The 18,163-nt window shown below is 40.4% G+C and overlaps 2 protein-coding genes across 3 annotated transcripts; both read right to left on the bottom strand.

Annotated features, from left to right (window-relative positions):
* Nucleotides 1–8,038: 8,038 nt before the first annotated feature.
* LOC6738017 (arylphorin subunit A4) lies at nt 8,039–10,582 on the bottom strand. The gene is made up of 2 exons (XM_002084796.4): nt 10,322–10,582; nt 8,039–10,262 (listed from the first exon to the last, which is right to left on the bottom strand). Exons 1-2 carry the CDS (start codon nt 10,556–10,558, stop codon nt 8,553–8,555), a joined length of 1,947 nt encoding a protein of 648 aa, XP_002084832.2. The 5' UTR covers nt 10,559–10,582; the 3' UTR covers nt 8,039–8,552.
* A 776-nt stretch (nt 10,583–11,358) lies between these two features.
* On the bottom strand, nt 11,359–18,147 carry LOC6738015 (fibroblast growth factor receptor homolog 2). 2 transcript variants are annotated; one of them, XM_039293186.2, is made up of 4 exons: nt 18,001–18,135; nt 17,143–17,877; nt 12,112–14,845; nt 11,359–12,056 (listed from the first exon to the last, which is right to left on the bottom strand). In XM_039293186.2, exons 3-4 carry the CDS (start codon nt 14,686–14,688, stop codon nt 11,475–11,477), a joined length of 3,159 nt encoding a protein of 1,052 aa, XP_039149120.1. In that variant the 5' UTR covers nt 14,689–14,845; nt 17,143–17,877; nt 18,001–18,135; the 3' UTR covers nt 11,359–11,474. The 2 variants fall into 2 exon arrangements, with proteins under 2 accessions (XP_039149120.1, XP_039149121.1); XM_039293187.2 differs by lacking the exon at nt 17,143–17,877 and having other exon boundaries at nt 18,001–18,147.
* Nucleotides 18,148–18,163: the final 16 nt, after the last annotated feature.

Raw genomic sequence — 18,163 nt, 5'->3', positions numbered from 1 at the left:
GCCAGGATAGCCAGACAATGCAACGACCAAATGGCTGGCAGGCAACCCATCCTGGCACTATAATAGACTTTTCTTATTCTTGCCACACAACTCAATTTGCAACAACGCCAGGGAAATACGTATACGAATACATATACATATATATATAACTGAACCATGGCGCAGACGCCCAGCGAAGCGTCAATTGCCAAATTAATTGGCCGTAAAAAATTGAAAATGAAAATATAATCACACTTCCCGTTGTCGAGCTTTCGTTGTCACTGGCTGGCTCAGGTCCAAACGGATCCAAACGGCTTTTAACCCTCTATATGTGTTCGCTATAGAAGCGTTTTCCCATCACGCCCGGATCTAGAAGCGAGTCCTGGGCATTGGGGATATGGTGGCAGCTGGGAGGTCGACCAACCAAAGAACGGCAGACATTTCACCGCAGGCAGTTAAACGTTGCATTTTTCCAGGTTGCCCTGTCCTCACACCTGAGGTGATACCCTGTAGCATCTGATTACTACAAGGGTAGCACTGAAACCGATTCAACACAAATAAGTGAAAAGATTATCATCCTATTACAATATTATATATATTGCTATTATTATTAAATTGATACATTTATCTAATACATTTTTTTAGGTTTTGTATTAGTTCCACATAAGTTTCGCTTTCATAAACAAAGTGAAATTGTTTTATATATAAGGTATCTTTGTTATTATTAAGCTTCAAAATGTACTTCATTTTTAATAGTAAATTTTTTGAAATAATTGATTTTTAAATAAATTTAACACTTCCTCGTTTGTTCTTTTCAGTTTTTAGTTTAAACAAGAGTTACAACTTAGTCGATCACCTCTTAGTTTTTCTCCTTGTTCTACGAATGGCAAAGAATGTGGCACGTTGCATAATGGAAAAATGTTCGCACTCGACCTGATACTGTTTCCCCGACTTTTACCGCCTCAATGCACTTTCATTATCTTCGAGTGGTTCGTCGTACATTCCATTTTATTTTGCTGCCACCGCCGTTGTTGATGCGCCTTTTTTGTATTTTGTATTTTGTATTTTCTAATTTGAAATTTAAAATCTTGTTTTCTTTAGTTTGTTGTGTCTGATGAGCTGATTAGGGGCTCCAGAGAGTTGGGGCATTACACGAGCTATTAGGCAGCCGCCTAATGCGAAAGTAATTATGTCTTGTTAATCAGACAGAGGCTGTGTGGGGCCAAAGGGTATTTAACCCGTAAGTTTATCGGGCCATGCCCCTTTCCTCCCATTCCCAAGTCCGAATTGAAGGTAGCTGAAAGGCGAAAACTTTTGTGATTAGCGAGCGCCCCTTTGCGGCGGTGCAGATAGCGTCTTGAGAAAATCCCGAAAAGGACACTTTAAAATATTTTTTAAAGATTTTAAATTATATATACTAACATAACGAAATAGGTTTGCAAAGTAGTTTAGGTAACACTACTAAATAAATATTCATAAAAGCTGATAATAGTTGGTTTCTTTTACGTTCATAGCTACATAGAAATTACCAATTTACACCAAAATCAAAAATCAAATATATAAGAAAGTGAACTTAATGACATAATATACTTCTAGAAAGTACATATTTTCAGAGATCTTGTTTTAATTAAAAAATGTTATGATTTTGGCTGAGTGCTTTTGAGGCGGAAACGCTCGTATAATTTATGTTCTGCCTTGGCGCTCTGGCAACGGAAATGCCGGCGCGTAGTTTTGCTGCGCCCACGAACTCATACCGAGATGTTTGCCAAATTTCATAGCATACTATTCAGCGGCAAAAGTTTGTGGCACGCAAATTAGCGGCCACGTTTGTTTCGCCGCGGGAAGTGGCACGGGGCATGTTGCGAAACTTTTTCAGTTATGAATATAAAGTTTATTTATTAAGCAAACAAGTTGGCGGTCTTATCTGTGCCGTGTTCTCTCTGATGGTCCTTTCTCTGACAGTTCTTTTTGTGGTTGCCAAACAATTTCGCAGTTAGTTGAGCTCTCTAGTGCAAAAAGGCAAGCAGCCTCGAACAAACTGAACAAATTTCGCTTCAGTTGTGAGTGGAATTAACGGAACGACCCTTTTTTTGGTAGTTGCGAAGAATGGAAAAGTGAAGGGTTTTGTGCCATTACTGATAATTTCAAAAGAAGAAGGTAATTCTATTTTACATTTATATAAGAAAGAAGTTAAAGATACAGTTCTTCAAGAAATACTCTTTATTATTTTGTTCCAATAAGATAGCAAGAAAACTAAACACCTGCTTAAGCTTAATCAAAAGGATACAAGTCCAAAAATCGCAAATTAAAAAGACATCAGTCTCAACCCTTTGTTGCCTATACAAAATATTTGGAAAACTACCCGTCGGCCGCAAATCATTTTTAGGCCACCTTTTCTGGGCGGACGTGTGGAAAATATTGGACGGAAAGAAGGCGTGAGCTGTTTCCAAATCAACTTGGACCAAAACCCCTCGTTCCCACTCCAAAATCGAGGCATTGGAAAATGTACAATAAACATTTTTACACGCTGCCGCTGGTTGGGAGGCTATCAAGTTGAGCAGAAAACTTTTCGCTATTCATGCAGATGTACACGACAAAAAATTGCTAACAAACGGAAATGTGATATACGCGCGACAACCAAAACACACACACAAAGGCTAATGGAGCAGGGCGTGGAAGGGGGCGTGGTACTGTCAGTGGCGTAGATAGGGGTTTTAGGGGCTCATTTACAATGTAATATTATTTTTAACTTTTATATATGCTTGTATACTTTTTGTCATTATATTATTAGCATATACTAAATACATCATTCAAAGGATCACAGATGAGAATTAAATGTAAGCTTTAAAATCATATACAGCCCCCTTTAGATTAACTTTGCCTACGCCCCTGCGAAGGATAGCCATGCCAATTGCTTCTGAAAAATGTATTCTGAATATAAACGTCTATTCTGTATAGGTAAGATCTATAGCTACGTGGCAATCGTCTTGTATTCTTCTCGCTCTCACTGGTCTATTCAATTTGTTTGTGAATTAAAATGATGGAGGAAAGAAAAAAAAACGTGGGACCGTCGAAAAGAAAATACCGTCATGCGTTGCATTGTCAAAAGGATTTTTTCTCTTCGCCGGCTTTTGTATGATTGAAAGGACACCCACCTCAACATTTTAAGGCCCCCTGCTCACCCACTATATTCCATCTTAACTGACACGCTTTGGCGCATTGGTTGATAAACGCAGAAGGGAAAGGAGTTCTTACTGGAGGCTTTCCTTCAAGTGGGATTAAAAAAATGTTTACACAGAAGCGCACAGGACATTTTAATACCCACCAGAATCTAGGGTAGCAAGGTTGTTGACAGATCTTTGAAGACAAGGCATATTTAATACGAAATATAAATCTCTTTTTTATTTTATTAAATCATTACGAAAGGCTGATAGTCCCTATGCACTTGAGAATTTAAAAACAAAGAAAAATTCGACTTGGAACTATTAAAGTTAATATAGTAAGTATAACTACAATTTTCAACTATATTTTTAAATATCTTAAATATATATAGTAGTTAAAATGTACGGTAGCCAGTGTTCGTAACTCAACAATCAATTTAATCGCAGCATAACAGGAAGATCCGGATCCTGTGAGATGGTGGAGAGATTACGAGAACCGGAAGGGATACGGACACAGGTATGGAGCCTGATTTGGGGAGAGCTATATTCCCACTTTGACGTGACATGTTCCAATGGCAAACTAATAGTTAACGCAAAATATTTTCAATTACTGTTACCGTTGCTGTCACAGCAAAATCAATCAATTTGCAGCCACAGACACGAAAGCCATTTAATTTCTATTCCCGCACTTTTCCATTTTCCTTATCGTTTGGATATATTTTAAACGCAAATTGATTTTGTGGCCACAGATTGCAGCGGTAACTGCATTTCGCCCAGAATTTCTATAAATGGTTACTTTTTATACATTACGTGTACTTTTTTGCCCAGACCAGCTGGCTGCGATTTGGCCAACTAATGAGGTGTGAAAATGTGGCAAAACCATTTTTGCTGCGTTCGCCATGTACGCGCTGCAATTAGAATGAATTTATGGAGGACGTTAGGGGTAAATAGAGATGCGGCAAAGTATGCTATAAAAATGGGATTTGCCTCGAATTGGTTGCGGCTTATTTGCTATTCACACCACAACAATGTAAACAATGCCCGGCCCGAGGACACCCCAACCCGGCCAATCCGCTCTGCCTTATCCCCTATATCTCACCACCCCAGTTTTGCTGGAACCCAGAGGCGACAGTAAAAAGCAATAAAACGCTCTGGCCAGAGACACAGAAATACTCACAATGCTGAAGCAAATTTGTTGCAAATCAAAACAAATTCCAAGCCGTCGACACGCACACAAAAAAGGCACTATCTTGTTGTTTTTTCCTATATACGCAGATTGCATACTCTTTCCTGTAATTTCACAGTAATTAGGAATAAATAATAAATAGTAATGTTTAAAACTTATTAAAAATGTGACCTGTTTCAGCACTCACTTTTTATAATAATAATAAATAATTTGTTTAATTTATGCGCCTAATCTAAAATGAAATGAATATTTATTTACTTAATAATATATCATTTGTTAAGAAAAGGGATGGTTAGAAAATCACATTCACGTAAATAAAAACGAATATTTCCTAGTATTTTGTTTAAACAATACACTTCCACCGCAAAGTCCACTTGTGGCCAAAAGTCCTCACAATCTATCCACACTCACCCAACGACGCACTCACCCTTTATGAAAGGACTTGTCCGTCAACTTGATAAAATTCCACAACAATTTATGCAATCAGTTGGACAAAACATAAAAAAGGAAAAGAAATAATACAAATATGAACGGTTCACAGAAAGGAAAACCATTTCATGCTGCAATGCAGGAGCAGAAAATCCCTCCACCGAAAACCCGCTACCAAGTACAATCCCTCTTAAGCCTTTTTGAATATTTTTGACACGTGCGTTGCAATTATTTTATTACCCAAGCCGCCCTTGGCCGCCCAACCACCCACCGCCCACTCTATTTGGTCGTGTGCAGTGCGCCACGCCCACTCGATTGCAAACAGAGCAACAAGAAGGGCGGCGGTCGGAAAAAAAATATTCGAATTGAGGGAACGCCAACAATGGACCGGCAATTGATGCAATTCATTGAAAATTTTGATGGCAACTGTTTAGACTAAAATTGCATTAAGTCACCAAAGGCTTTTGTTGCCGAGAAGTGGACCTGAATGGTAACCCAAACAATTGCCAATCATTTTCGCTGCCGCGAAATTGCATTCACGAATTTTGAACGTGCCTATCTAAACAAAAAAAAATACAAATCAGCCAAAATGTTGTTTTAAATACGCGTCTACTCCGCGCTTAAATAATCTATGGAAATTACGTTCGGTGTAGGCATATATGCACATACACATACATATATACTTTAATAATGATGCCATTTGTTTGGCCATAGAATTTTTGTTGTCGCTGTTTGTGTTGGCAATAAAATTTGGCTTTGCCACATAATTCAAATTGTTAATCGCGTTTAATGGCGGGCATTTATCAATATTTTCTTCATGTTGCTGAATGCAAATTTTTGTCCTCCTGCGGAGCCATAGAATGGGACAGAAAGTCATGGAAAGAGAAGGAAAGAGAGCTCAGGACCTCCTAAAGCCACCCCAAAAGTGGGGGTCTATCAGTCCAATTCGAATGGCTCCTTCATTTGGGGTCTTAATGTTGAGTTGACAAAACAAAAATGGCGGCTAATAAAGCCACACACAATTATGTGGGGAAAAGGCTTTTGAGGGGGTTATTTTGGATAATGTAGATACAAGATTTGAATTAATTGATAATAATAATAATATAATAATATAATATAATATAATAATAATAATACTGTGCGTGTTTGCTATCAGCTCAGAAATGTATAAATACAACTTATTCATAGTAAAATTTTAATTAATTTCCTGTTTAATATTTATTAAGTAAAATTGCAATTTTTTAAAGATGATTGGATTTAAGCTGTCACCACATAAAATTAAAACATATTCCACAATATTGAATTATATTTCTTTATAAAAAGATTATTTTTTCATCAGTATATGACAACGCCATATTCTGTGCCAAGTACATCCCCACTTAGAATGTGGCGGAAATAAAGCGCAGCGGTCATAGCTGCATCTGATTTGGGGGATGTCCCGCACTTCTTTCCATATATACGTAAACCGCCCTTAGCTATGAAGTTGGTCCTCCCTTGGCCAAAGCCCCCATCCCCAACGTGCTTTTAATGCGCACCATTGTGTCAAGATAAAGGAACGGAAATTAGCACGATAGCAGGAAGTTGCCATCGTCGTTGACGTTGTTCTTGTGCTCCACCTCGACCACTCTACAAAACGCCAAGGAATGAAGGCCAAGACGGTGATGGTGTTATAAAAAAAAGGGGCAGCGGACACAACAACAGAATGGGGGCGTGAACATCCACTGGAATCGGAATTGGAGTCAAAGTCGGACAGCCACAAATAATAAAGCAAACGGAAATGAAATACAATACCCAAGGAATCCCAGAAGAATGAAAATGGTCAGCATGGAGATGCCTATCATGAAAATGCCTTAAAGTTGAATTTCACTTTCATAGCAGAAGGAATGTTAAAAAAAAGTCATAGAGTCATATTGCTTACATAATTAACAACATACACTAATGACAAATTCAATATCATATATTTGTAATATATTTTAAGGAAGAAAATTAAATTTACATTAAATTTCAAATGAAAAAGAAACTAAAAACAATCATTAGGATTTTAGGAACCTTAAATAAAATGACAGTATATTTTAAATACATTTTAATATCTTCCCTTGTGGGGTCAGCAAAGATTCAAAAGCATTCAGCTAAGCTTTATCCCCAAACCCCAGAACCCAATTTAGTCCCAACAATTGAAAAATTAATAAGCCCCAAAGTGTGAAACAACTTTTCGTTTTTTTTTTAATTGCGGGGATTTTGGAAAGAGGATTTCGTTTATTTTTTCCTTATAAACCACAGGCAAATTAGGCGCTAACAGAATGAAAAGAAAGGCCAAGAAAAACGAATGCTGATTGTCGTCTATTCAGATAATCTTTTTTTTTCGTTTATTATATTTTTGGAGCTATGGGTAGAAAAAAATCTCGCACTCACACACAAAGTCAATTAGGCAAAACGTTGCTGGCAACAAAGTGAAAACAATTCGCATTTAAATTTGCGCATTCTTAGAAACTTCGCCGCGAAATGGGGAGGTGGTGGTTGAGTTGAGTTGGGTTGAGTTGGGTGGGTTGGTGTGATTTGGTGGGCGGGGCTGTGTGTAAGTTGGCGTAAAATACGTGCATATTACTGCGCTTATCTAGGAACAAACACGCCCAGGACTCCATTTCCCGGCCTGGACCCACAGATGACGACTTCTCCTTGATGACGATTCCTGTCTCTCTTTTCTCTGCTTTTTGTTAGGGGAATTGAATGGGATTGTTGGTGGTCGTATTGTGTGCATTTGTTTTTATGCGAATGTGCCAGTGACAAACCAGCCACATCCACATCCACTTCCACATCCTCCACCACTTCAAACACTTCGCACCCGTCTAAGCAACACATCCTTCCTTAAACGTTTCTTGCCTGCCAAATGTTGCCATCGCATGCACGCAAAAAAACTAGTTATGCAAACACTATAAGTACATTTTTAAGATTTAGATTAAAATATAATGTTTAAGATATCTTCCTCAAGTTAAAGCATAAGTTCAGTTTCAAGGAACTAAATTGAAGTAAGTGAGTATTATTTACTACTTAAATTTATTTAGTATTTTCATTTCTCTCATTCCCGAGTTCTTTAATAGACTGGAATATACAATTATGATTTCTTTTGTTATATTAAAAAACACCATTCCAATTTTTCTTAGTGTATTCGAGATTGTATAGCTTTCGGTTTTGCTAGGTTTGAGTGTGGTTTTATGTATGCATTGTATTGGCCTGGCATAATAGACACATTTAATTTTACTATTATGCCTTTTTGTTGTCATCGCATTCGTATAATAAACCGTTTTCCTTCGTTTTCAAGTTTCTGTTTTGGGGCGGCAGGATTCCCATTCCATTTTGTGTTCCATTTTGTCAGTCATTTATATGATTTTCCACAGAAAGGATACCAAAAATCTGTGTGCTTGTGTTTGCCAAGAAAATTATCTGCGACCAAGTAGGAAAGTTAAATATATATATTATCTTTTAATGAAGTAATCAAACTTCGATTTAATGCAATTCAATATAAAATACATGTTGATCAATAATTAATTGATTAACTTTATTAGTATTATTTTATGTTTACTTTTATACCAAAAATTAAACTTTATATTCTATATTTATATATTAATATTTTAGACAAAATGAAATTTTCAGGCCCCCTGCTTTAATTCCGTGTGTGTGCGTGCTTTGAAAACAATATTGATATGAAACCCACTCCAACATTGAAACGTATGTGTTTCAACTAGCGAGCATTCAATTAAGAAGTTTAGGCACTTAGCATACATTATCGCATAATAGTTTTAGGCCTGGTTATGAAAGATTATCACATCCTTCAGGGTTTTGGCCAGGACCGTGACAGACGCCCCACCGAACTCCGACTCCAGGTCATTCCATTCGGTAAGTTCCACGAGTAATTGCAATTTGAGTCCGACTCCAGTCCCCCTCGGTAATTGAAGATGTGGCGGGAATCGGTTGGAAGTGGTCACATCTGTTGATGGGTAGTCGGCCTCATAGAGCTCACCTAGAGTGGGTTTCGGAATGGCTGTTGGAAATTGGCGTTCAAAGTGATTTAAGCCCCTCTTTAGAGAACACTTAAAGCTATCCAGGTGTAAACGCGGTCTTAATTGATTCGGTAGAGTTAAATACATCCTCGCCTCAACAATCAGATCCTCTGGAGCAACTATATTCAGGCCAATACTAAATGGATCATGATTAAGACGAAGTTGTCTTGCCACAAGATTACGACGCAGGAATTGTAAATTATTGCGATGGGACAAAAGCAGTTGCTGGTCAATTAGATTGATGAGATCTGTGGTCATGTTTTCTTCAAAGGTTACCAGGCGACTAACTTGAATATCAACTATTTTTGGGAGATCTCTACCTCCTTCATCTGGATATATATTCTCATTTTCATAACTCTTCAACAAATCATATATCCGATATAAGAGCGAGCGGTAGATGGGATCTCTAAGATTGGACGTAGCCGAGCCCAACATACTAGGTTGATTTATTCCATGTCCATTGACAGCCAGGCTTAATTGGCGACATATATGAAGGTAGTTATTACCTATTATTCCACCCGCTATAGATAGATTATCCAGAGCATGGTTATTATGTTTCACAGCCATTTCAATTTGATCCTTTAAATTCTCTATTGTCAAATCTAGAATGCCTCTGACAGCTTCGATATTCAAGGATGTTCCTTTGTAGGATACACCACCGGTTGTCATCAGCGGCGGATAGATAAGATCCGTAGATTTTTGGCCTGTTGCCAAATCTTCCATAGTCACAGCTGCCACAAACTGATGCAGATTGTATAAATATAATTTCGTGTTATGAAAATGGGATCCCAATGCCATTTGATTTTTGTAGTTGACTTCATCGAAGGAACCACGAAATGCTACCAACCGATCGCCATCTATAATAATAGGTTCATTCGCTCTTTCCTTTCCTTCTTCAATGGAAATGATCAGACGATTTATCAGGCTGTTCCAGTGTGAGTTCAGTTCCAAGTCGAGGCTGAGATAAGCCACTTTTCGTGCATTATCAATGATTAGGGGTTCGGTTGGAATAGGCTCCTCTTCCATCCAAGGTTGCTTGGGGTTTCGGTACGCCAAAAGGATATCCATCCACCTTCGTTTCGGTGTCACCAACCTAATAGGGGTCAATTGGTTCCAAGTCACTTCCTGTGCCGTCAGGATCACCTCTTTTTCGAAATAGAGCTGAGGCAGCACCTCATACATGGCTGGCATCCGAAGGTCTTTGGTGTCCTCCCTTTCCTCCACTGCCATCTGGAGGGCGTTTACAAATAGCAGAGGATGAAAGTGTATCCTGGCAAAGCAAGCATTTTGCTGGAAGGATGCCCAATCCACAGCCATGGTCAAAAAACGATAGATTCCCAACAAATTCAAGGGCATTTCCTCATCGAGCTGATTTAATATGACAAAAGGACCCGGAACTCGATTCTGATGCACTCGCTCTTGAAAGTCTTTAATATATCTCCAGGTTCCCTATGAGAGAAAATTATTATTATATAGTCAAATTTTTGATGTTATTTCTTGAAACTTACTTCCTTATAGCTCTCAGGATCATCGTTAAATTGGCTACCCATCGTAATGAGTTCCTCGTGTAGCAAAGGTTTATGCACTTGAATGAGCAAATTCAGGAGGAAATACTGACGAGCTTGCCTCTGATTATAATTCACTTCTATATTTGATGACCCGAAATACTTCCAAGGACTGCCAAAACTTTCTGTTCTGTCCTTAAGAACGAGAAAACAAAGGCAAACAAACGTTAATCTTAACATTTTGACGCAGACTGATCGGTGACATGAATTGACTTCTGCATATATTCTCAAATGCGATTGCTTTGTTTTATACCCTTACTAAGGGAACATTGATTTCCATTTCCGCTTCAACATAAACTAGTATACATGCATGCAACTTTCCCGAAAATCTTCTATCTATTCCGGGGTATAAAATAAGATATCATAGATTCGTGGTTTTTTATCATAAAGTGTTCTTTTTCCTATGAATATATAAAAACTGCAAGAGTATATAAGCTTGGGATTGCCAAAGTTAGCTTGGTATTTTGTTTTGTTTTCATATAAAACACACTGAACTTGGTTATCTCTGCGTTTGATTATGAGCGGTACTTGGTAGAAAGTGAGCATTATTCGTGGTGAGCAAAAGTCTATTTTTTTAAAAGGTTAAATTAAATATAAGTAATCGGAAAGGCATTTATCTTAAATCACCTTTAATCTATTTTGTATCCATATTACATCGAACATTTTTAAAACGGACTAAATAAACTATAATAGATACAGTAAAACAAATTCGTTTTTATTGGTTCAACAAGAAACACTATGAAATAAATGAAGCCCAAAGACCCAGAACAAAACATTGTAGACATACAAAGATACATATGAACTTTGTACAACTAAAGAATGAGATTGCTAAGTGCAAGTTAAGTCTTTGTGATTAAGCCAAAATCGCGTAGTTCTTGTAGCATTGGATATCGGATTTATTATTTATTAAATACACCAATTAAAACAATGCGAAGATTAGAGCTTAACTTTCGTGGTATTTTGAAAAACTTGTTCTGATGTTTCTGCTTCTGCGATCTTTTCTTTGGCACTTTCTGGGATGAAATGATGTTTGGCGATGCTTCGATGGGATCTGATTGACTCGTTGGAATTCTTTTTGGTCTCCTTATACTACGGACTAATTAAACTTATAGGTGTACTGATATCTAAGCGGGGACGTTTCCCGGAATGTTTCGGTGTCGGAGCCATCATCCTCATCCCCCGATGAGGGCGGCGTCTCCAGCATGGGCATCGAAAGGTCCAGATAGGCATCGTTCGGATTGCTACTAGCCTGCTGCAGGATCCCATCGAAACTCTCCACCAGCTCCGCGAACGTGGGTCGAGCACAGGACTCAAAGTGCCAGCACTGTCGCATTACCACGTAAATGTTCAGGGAGCACTTCGCCGGCTTCTCCATGCGCTGACCCGTAATCAGGTAGCTGTAGAGCTCCTCGGCGGACAGTATGTGCGGGTATGGTTGATCCCCATAGGTCATGATCTCCCACAGCAGAACACCATAGCTCCAGACGTCGCTCTGTGAGTCGTACTTCTTCTCCTGCAGCGACTCGGGCGCCATCCATTTAATGGGCAACCGTCCATTGGTATTTTTCCGGTAGTACTCCGTATCTTGGATATCCCTCGCCAGCCCAAAATCGGCGATCTTCATAACGTATCCATCGCTTACAAGGACATTACGGGCAGCCAAATCGCGATGAATGCACTGAAAGAGTGTGAGTAATAAGTATCTTTGAAGAGACATTCTTGGATGGACTTACCCGTCTTGAAGCAAGGTACTCCATTCCTCGAGCGATTTGAAATGCGAACTTGGTGAGCTCCTTTTCGCCAAGATGTTGAGTCGAAATCAGTGGCTTGTCATCTAGATAGCCATCACTGTCACTCCGTCGCTGTGGAGCACCCGGTCGATTCTGCTTGAGGAAGTCCTTGAGGTTTCCGTGTGGAGCATACTCCACGATCACCCACAGAGGACCTCCCTGGCTGCAGCAGCCCAGCAGATTGATGATGTTTATGTGCTTGCCAATCATTTTCATTACCTCCATTTCACGCACCAAACTGGCCATGTCCGTATCCGTGTGCTCCTCCTTGACCATCTTGACGGCCACGATGGTTTCGGCCAGTTGTGGACTCCTGGGGAGACCCTCCGCTTCCGCCATCACTACGCGTCCAAAGGCGCCCTCACCCAAAATGGAGCCCAAGCTAAGATGCTGCCTTGGAATCTCCCAGTTTGAGTCCAGCGGGAACTCATACTCATTGAAGCCCTGGGCGGGATCAGTACCGCCAGTTCCCGTTGTGGAAACGGTTGTTCTCTGCTTCTCAATCCTTATCACTGGCATCTGAAGATCGCCGGAGCTGCAGCCACTTCCTTCTTCTCCACCCGGTCGGTATATAATCACCTTTTTAGTCCACTGATGAACCGTTTCGATGCGGAGCTTCAGGAGCTTCTCCCTCCTTAGCCGGCGCAGCATGAACGTTATGAAAGCACTGCCCAAAAGGAACAAAGCCACTATAGTAACAGCGGCCAAGGTGAATCCGAGAGGATGGGCGTGCAGCAGAGTGTAGATCTCCAAAGGTGGCAGAGGACTCACTACCCTAAGGTAAACACTGGAGTTGCTGCTTCCCAGGCCACTTGAGGCCAAACAGGTGTACCAGCCCTCCTGGTCAAAGGTCACATTTCGAAGCGTTAAAACTACGGAGTCGTTCGTCACGGTGAAGTTGAGGTTCTGGATTTCCACAGACGTAAGGCCGTCCAAGGAGGCATTCTTGAGGACAACCCTTTTCCAGCTGACTGTAGGATGCAGATCAGAGTAGACGGTGCACTTCATCACCAAGCTGCCATTGACTTTCACCGTCTGGTTTTGCGGCACCACGATTATTGGTGCGGATCTCGTGCGATCGTTTATTTGGACACTGAAGTCAAACTGGATGCAGCCCCACGCATTGCATACCTTACAGTTGTATAGTCCAGAATCCTCGCTGGTGGCCTCCACGAAGCGCAGTGTCCAGTTCTTTTGCACATAGACGCCGAGTTGACGGTTTAGCGGCTTCTTGTCCTTCGTCCAGGTGATGTTCGCTTTGCCGTACACTGGACAGGCTAGATTGACAGTATTTCCCGATAATGAGTGCTGCAATCGTTTCAGTTCTTTTCTGAACACAGGTGGACCAACGCCGCCTGATGCGTCCGCCGCTGGATTCTCCACGTCCTCATCGGTGTCCTCTCCGGTGGATGCAGTGGGTATTGGGCTGGCCACGGTGGTAGTAGTGCTCATGCGAACCGTGGTAGTGTCTGAAGGACTGTAAAGATCCACATAGGAGGCGGCCACAGTGCGTCCAACCTGGTTCTCGGCTATGCATATGTACCACCCGCCATCCTCCATCAGGACGTTTCCAAGGCGAAGTACCTGCGGTTCATCCATTCGGGTAATCAATCGGGTAACATCCACCGGTAGCTGGGACTGCTCTCTTAAACGCGTCAAGAGATCATCGATGTTGTCCGCATTCCCCTTATGTAGCCACGTGATCTTCGGCTCCAGGGCAGAGTCCTCCAGTAGGCATTCAATGCCCACATTGTCCCCGAGGGGAATGCTGGCATTGCGAGGATATCCGGGTTTTAGAATGGGCACCGTGTGCTTTCTGCTTATCACCTCCAATTGGGTTGGATTACTCCTTTGGCAGTCCTGTTCCACGCACAGCTCACAGTGATAGCTTCCAGCATCCTCCGGCTGCAGTTGCCCCACTGTTAATGACCACCTTTTTAGCTTAATGCGCCCACGTCCACCAAGGATTTGAGTATCATTGTGCAGCCAGGATATATTAACACCCTTTGCATCCGGATCCATGGGACTGCAGTTCAACTGAAAAAGGCCACCTGCGGTCCGTTGGACGGTTTTGGGTAGGGGTTGCAGCAACTTCAGGGAGCGACTCTCATTCAGGGGCTGGAAAAAGAGATCTGACTCCGGGATGGCCGGTGCATCTTCCAACTTGACAAAGCTGGCGATATCATTGCCAACTGGTTCCTTATGGCCAATAACCAGGGAAATATTGTACCATCTGTTCTGACTATCCAGGCAGCCGTAGTTCCCAGAATTTCCGGACTGTGCTCGTTCAAGTCGCAGAAGGGTAGCCCTCAGTTGAAACTTATCCTCATAGAACCATTTGGACATGGGTCGGACGCACTGCAGCGTGATGTCCATGTCGGAGAGCAGGTGGCGCTGGCGGGCACTGTTTTCCACAGTAACATCGATGTAGCAACGATGATGGCCATAATCGCAGCCCAGGTCTGCAGCGGCAGAGACGATCGCAATGATCATCAGCAGCGTGATCCGCACTTTTGCCATGGTTCAAGTGGATTCTCTTGAGTTCAACAGCCACCAAGATCTCGTATCTGGATGGGCACGATCGTGTACATATGGATTACAGTTACGTTCAAAATAATATCACTTCCTGTGGGTATCTTCATTCGAGTTCCTCGATTTCAAATCGAGCGTTCTCCAGCTAAAGGAAAGGATTAAATATATGAATTAAGTTATGGTAAAAACATTGCCTTGAATGATATATTATTCTTAAAAAATTAAACTTTAGAACTTTGATTAATTTAACTAGATTTAAGAAGTGATGAATACAAATATTATTAACTATTCGCTACTGGAATACAGGCATCTGTTCCACTATTCTTTTGACCGCAGCTGTATAAGTGGATCAATAAATATTGCCAAATCTCCGCTTCACTTTTTGCCCCTCCCTTAGTTCCCGCTCTGTGTCATTTTATTTATTTATTATTATTGTTTAATATTTTATTGCCAACACGGCACACAGCCAAGTCAAGTCTGTCCGCACCAATATGCAAAAATCCAAAGGAGAAGCAGCTGAAACAAACGAAGACTGTGTGCCCTGCCTCCGTAATGAGCTCGAAGACGTGGTCGAAGCCACCAAATTGCCGGACACACTCCTCGCCACCCACTACCGAAGGGGATCTCCATTATAACTTGTCTATATTCGACGTTCGCCAAATGCTTTTGTTGCTGCGGCCTGAGCTCCTCGATTTCCATTCAACAAAATGCCGAACAGTTAGAAAATCACTTAGCTATTTGTTGAAATCAATTGCTACAGTGGTGTCACACTTTTCTGTTATTTCCATTTACGATACTTGCACTTACTAAGCAAACAGACAAGGTGCTAGAGAATTGCAACAGCAAATCGAGAAATACCCAAATGATTCGCAAAAATCTGAAATAGCAACTAATTAACATTCAAATTCTCTGTGCAATATGAGCTCAGCATTTTAATCAATTAAAAGGTATATTTATATTAAAGTTATATTTTAAACACTGAATTACACCGCTCGAAAATCTAATAGCAGATAATTATTTCAAAATTAAAATTTTGTATAATCACAAAAAGCGTATAGAACAGCAGTTATTCCATCTACTTGGGTTCGCCAAATGTTTGCCAAATAAAAATAAACAATTTTTAGTTCAATGATTAATGATGATAGGGTAAATTCACAAACTTGTGTGCAAATGTAAGCTTTGTAGAAAATGTAAACTAAGTTTAGCAAAATATTGATAATATTTTTAAATTTTATACGTATTTATATCTTTCAGTATATTAAAATATTTTTATTTTTTATAAAATCGTTTTGACCACTGTGCTGTTTAATGAAAAGTATTTTATTGTTTGTAAGGCTTGCGACAACCGTTGCGATTGTCATTGTTGTTGTTAATATGGTGCTAGTGCTGCCAGTAATTGTTGTTGTTGTTTTAGCCGATATTGCCGCTAGCCGTTTGACTTCAGGCCCGATTTATGTATGTATGCACACGCGTCGCAGGTTTTAATTTATTCAATTCCTTTTTTTCTCATTTGTTGCCAAATACGAGTCGATCGCTGTATTTGAAGTATGTATTATTGCTTATCTTATTTAATTTTTTTTTCTCAGTCCGTCATTCATTCAATATTATTCGATTCGATTTTAAGCCACAAGCGCACATGGCCAAAACCGTTTAGCTCACACCTTTTTATCTTGTGAATTATTATCGAGCGGATAAATCTAATGCATGAACGATTTGATTTTTCAACTTGGTCAATCCATCTATTTCGAGAATAGAATAAGTTCTTTATTTGGAACCCTGGGTATTAACTCCGTATTTATTTTCTTTTGGCAAACATTGACCTAATGTAAAAGGAATGTTTGGATCAAGCGATAAATTATTCATTCATACAATTGACATCACTTTAATTTTATTTTCTTATTTATTTCATTGGCGTTTATTTAATTATGTATGAATCAGTTTTATCTCGTTTCTTTGTCTCACTTAAAATTTTATTTTTAACATTTGGTTACTTTGCAGACTTTTTGTTTTTATTTATCTGTTGTTTATGATCTTCTGACTGCACAGGATTTGTATTTATTTTACTGCTGAAACGATTCACTCTTAAATTATTTTCTGCTTTATTTTGGCTTCACTGCTGCTTGTCAGTTTGCAGTGGGAACACAATTCTTTTCTGCCATGCCACAACCCCAAAAATCTTTGACCAAAAAATCACGTTCTTTGTCTTTTATTTTCGAGGAGCCGGGGAAGGCAAATAAGATTGCAAAAAAACATTGTCACTATGTTTATTCGGCTGTCAATCGCGGTTGGGGCTTGGATAAAAATCTTAAGACTCGGCAAGGGGGCAGTGGAAGGCGCCTTGCATTTCCGCTTCGTTGCCAACTTTTATTTCCTTTTACCAGGCATAAATGAAAAGAAATATGTGTTGGGGCGGGGGTGGGGGCCCACTTCCGTTGCACTAACCGTAATCCGTAAAGTTTGTGGAAGGAATCGAGCGGAGCCAACCGATTGGCTTGAATGTGCGCAAACAACTGAAAGTAACGATCGAAACGGAAGAAACTTTTACGCGGTACGATACGAACGTTCCGAACGTGCCGATCGAACCGAACCGATCCAATCCGATCCGATACGAAACGAGTGGGTATCGTGGGTATCTGTGGTTCCGTGCGGTAATGTTTGCTAGGATCCTGGGCACAGGGTCTTCGGATGGAATGGGATGGGTTCGGACCGGCTATGGCTACCTGATCGAGGTGGTCTCCCTCCCGCATGTTGCAATTGTTTTCGCTGGTAGTTTTCCTGAGCGGTTTCCTTTCTTTTTATTGCTGTGTGGCTGCTGCTGCTTCTGCTAGGTTCTTGTTGGTTTTATTCTAAGCATGTTTGCGGTGGCTTCGACTCGTTGAAATTCTTTATTATCTGGCCTTCGGGTTCCCCCCTCCCTGTTTGTTTGCTTGGCGGCTTAATTTATGCAAAAGAAAATGTGTCCATTGTCTTAGTGGTGTGCAGTACGTGCGCATGCGCGGTAATCGCATATCAATAAGGAAATATCCGTTACGTGACTGATATCCAAAAATCTCAGTTGCTGCATGTGGCATGGCAGCAGCTAGCTAGCTCCCGCATAGGCCAAAATCCTGATCCAGATGCCGGGCACGTAATCTACCCAAAAATAGTTAAATGCATTTTCGATGCACTTGTTAGGGGCTATGGGAACAAATGCGAAACAGTTGGAAAATACGGTAGGGATGGGCTTACTATCATCCAAACTAGCTACCAAGAACTTGGTATAGCTAAACACAATTTCCGGTGAATTAATAACCAACTCACCTGATGTCTTCATTTGGTCGGTGCCTCCTTAACAGCACCCATGTTTACCGAGGTCAGCATGCGCAAGATATTGCTTTTTAAATTTGAACATCTCTTTCTGTTTTTTTATATGTACATTATAATTCTTTCAATTTAACTTTCCGGAGTGGTATATGGATTTATA

Source organism: Drosophila simulans, chromosome 3L (genome assembly GCF_016746395.2).
Source record: "Drosophila simulans strain w501 chromosome 3L, Prin_Dsim_3.1, whole genome shotgun sequence".
Lineage (NCBI taxonomy): Eukaryota > Metazoa > Arthropoda > Insecta > Diptera > Drosophilidae > Drosophila > Drosophila simulans.
Note: the sequence above shows the minus strand (reverse complement) of the source record. Positions and strands in the feature narration are given on the sequence as shown.

Bases quoted from the DNA above. Each gene is read 5' to 3' on its own strand.
- LOC6738017 (XM_002084796.4), bottom strand. From the start codon at position 10,558: ATGTTAAGATTAACGTTTGTTTGCCTTTGTTTTCTCGTTCTTAAGGAC. The intron at 10,263-10,321 runs GTAAGTTTCAAG...TTTCTCTCATAG, and splicing joins ATCCTGAGAGCTATAAGGAA to GGAACCTGGAGATATATTAA.
- LOC6738015 (XM_039293187.2), bottom strand. From the start codon at position 14,688: ATGGCAAAAGTGCGGATCACGCTGCTGATGATCATTGCGATCGTCTCT. The intron at 12,057-12,111 runs GTAAGTCCATCC...ACACTCTTTCAG, and splicing joins AGTACCTTGCTTCAAGACGG to TGCATTCATCGCGATTTGGC.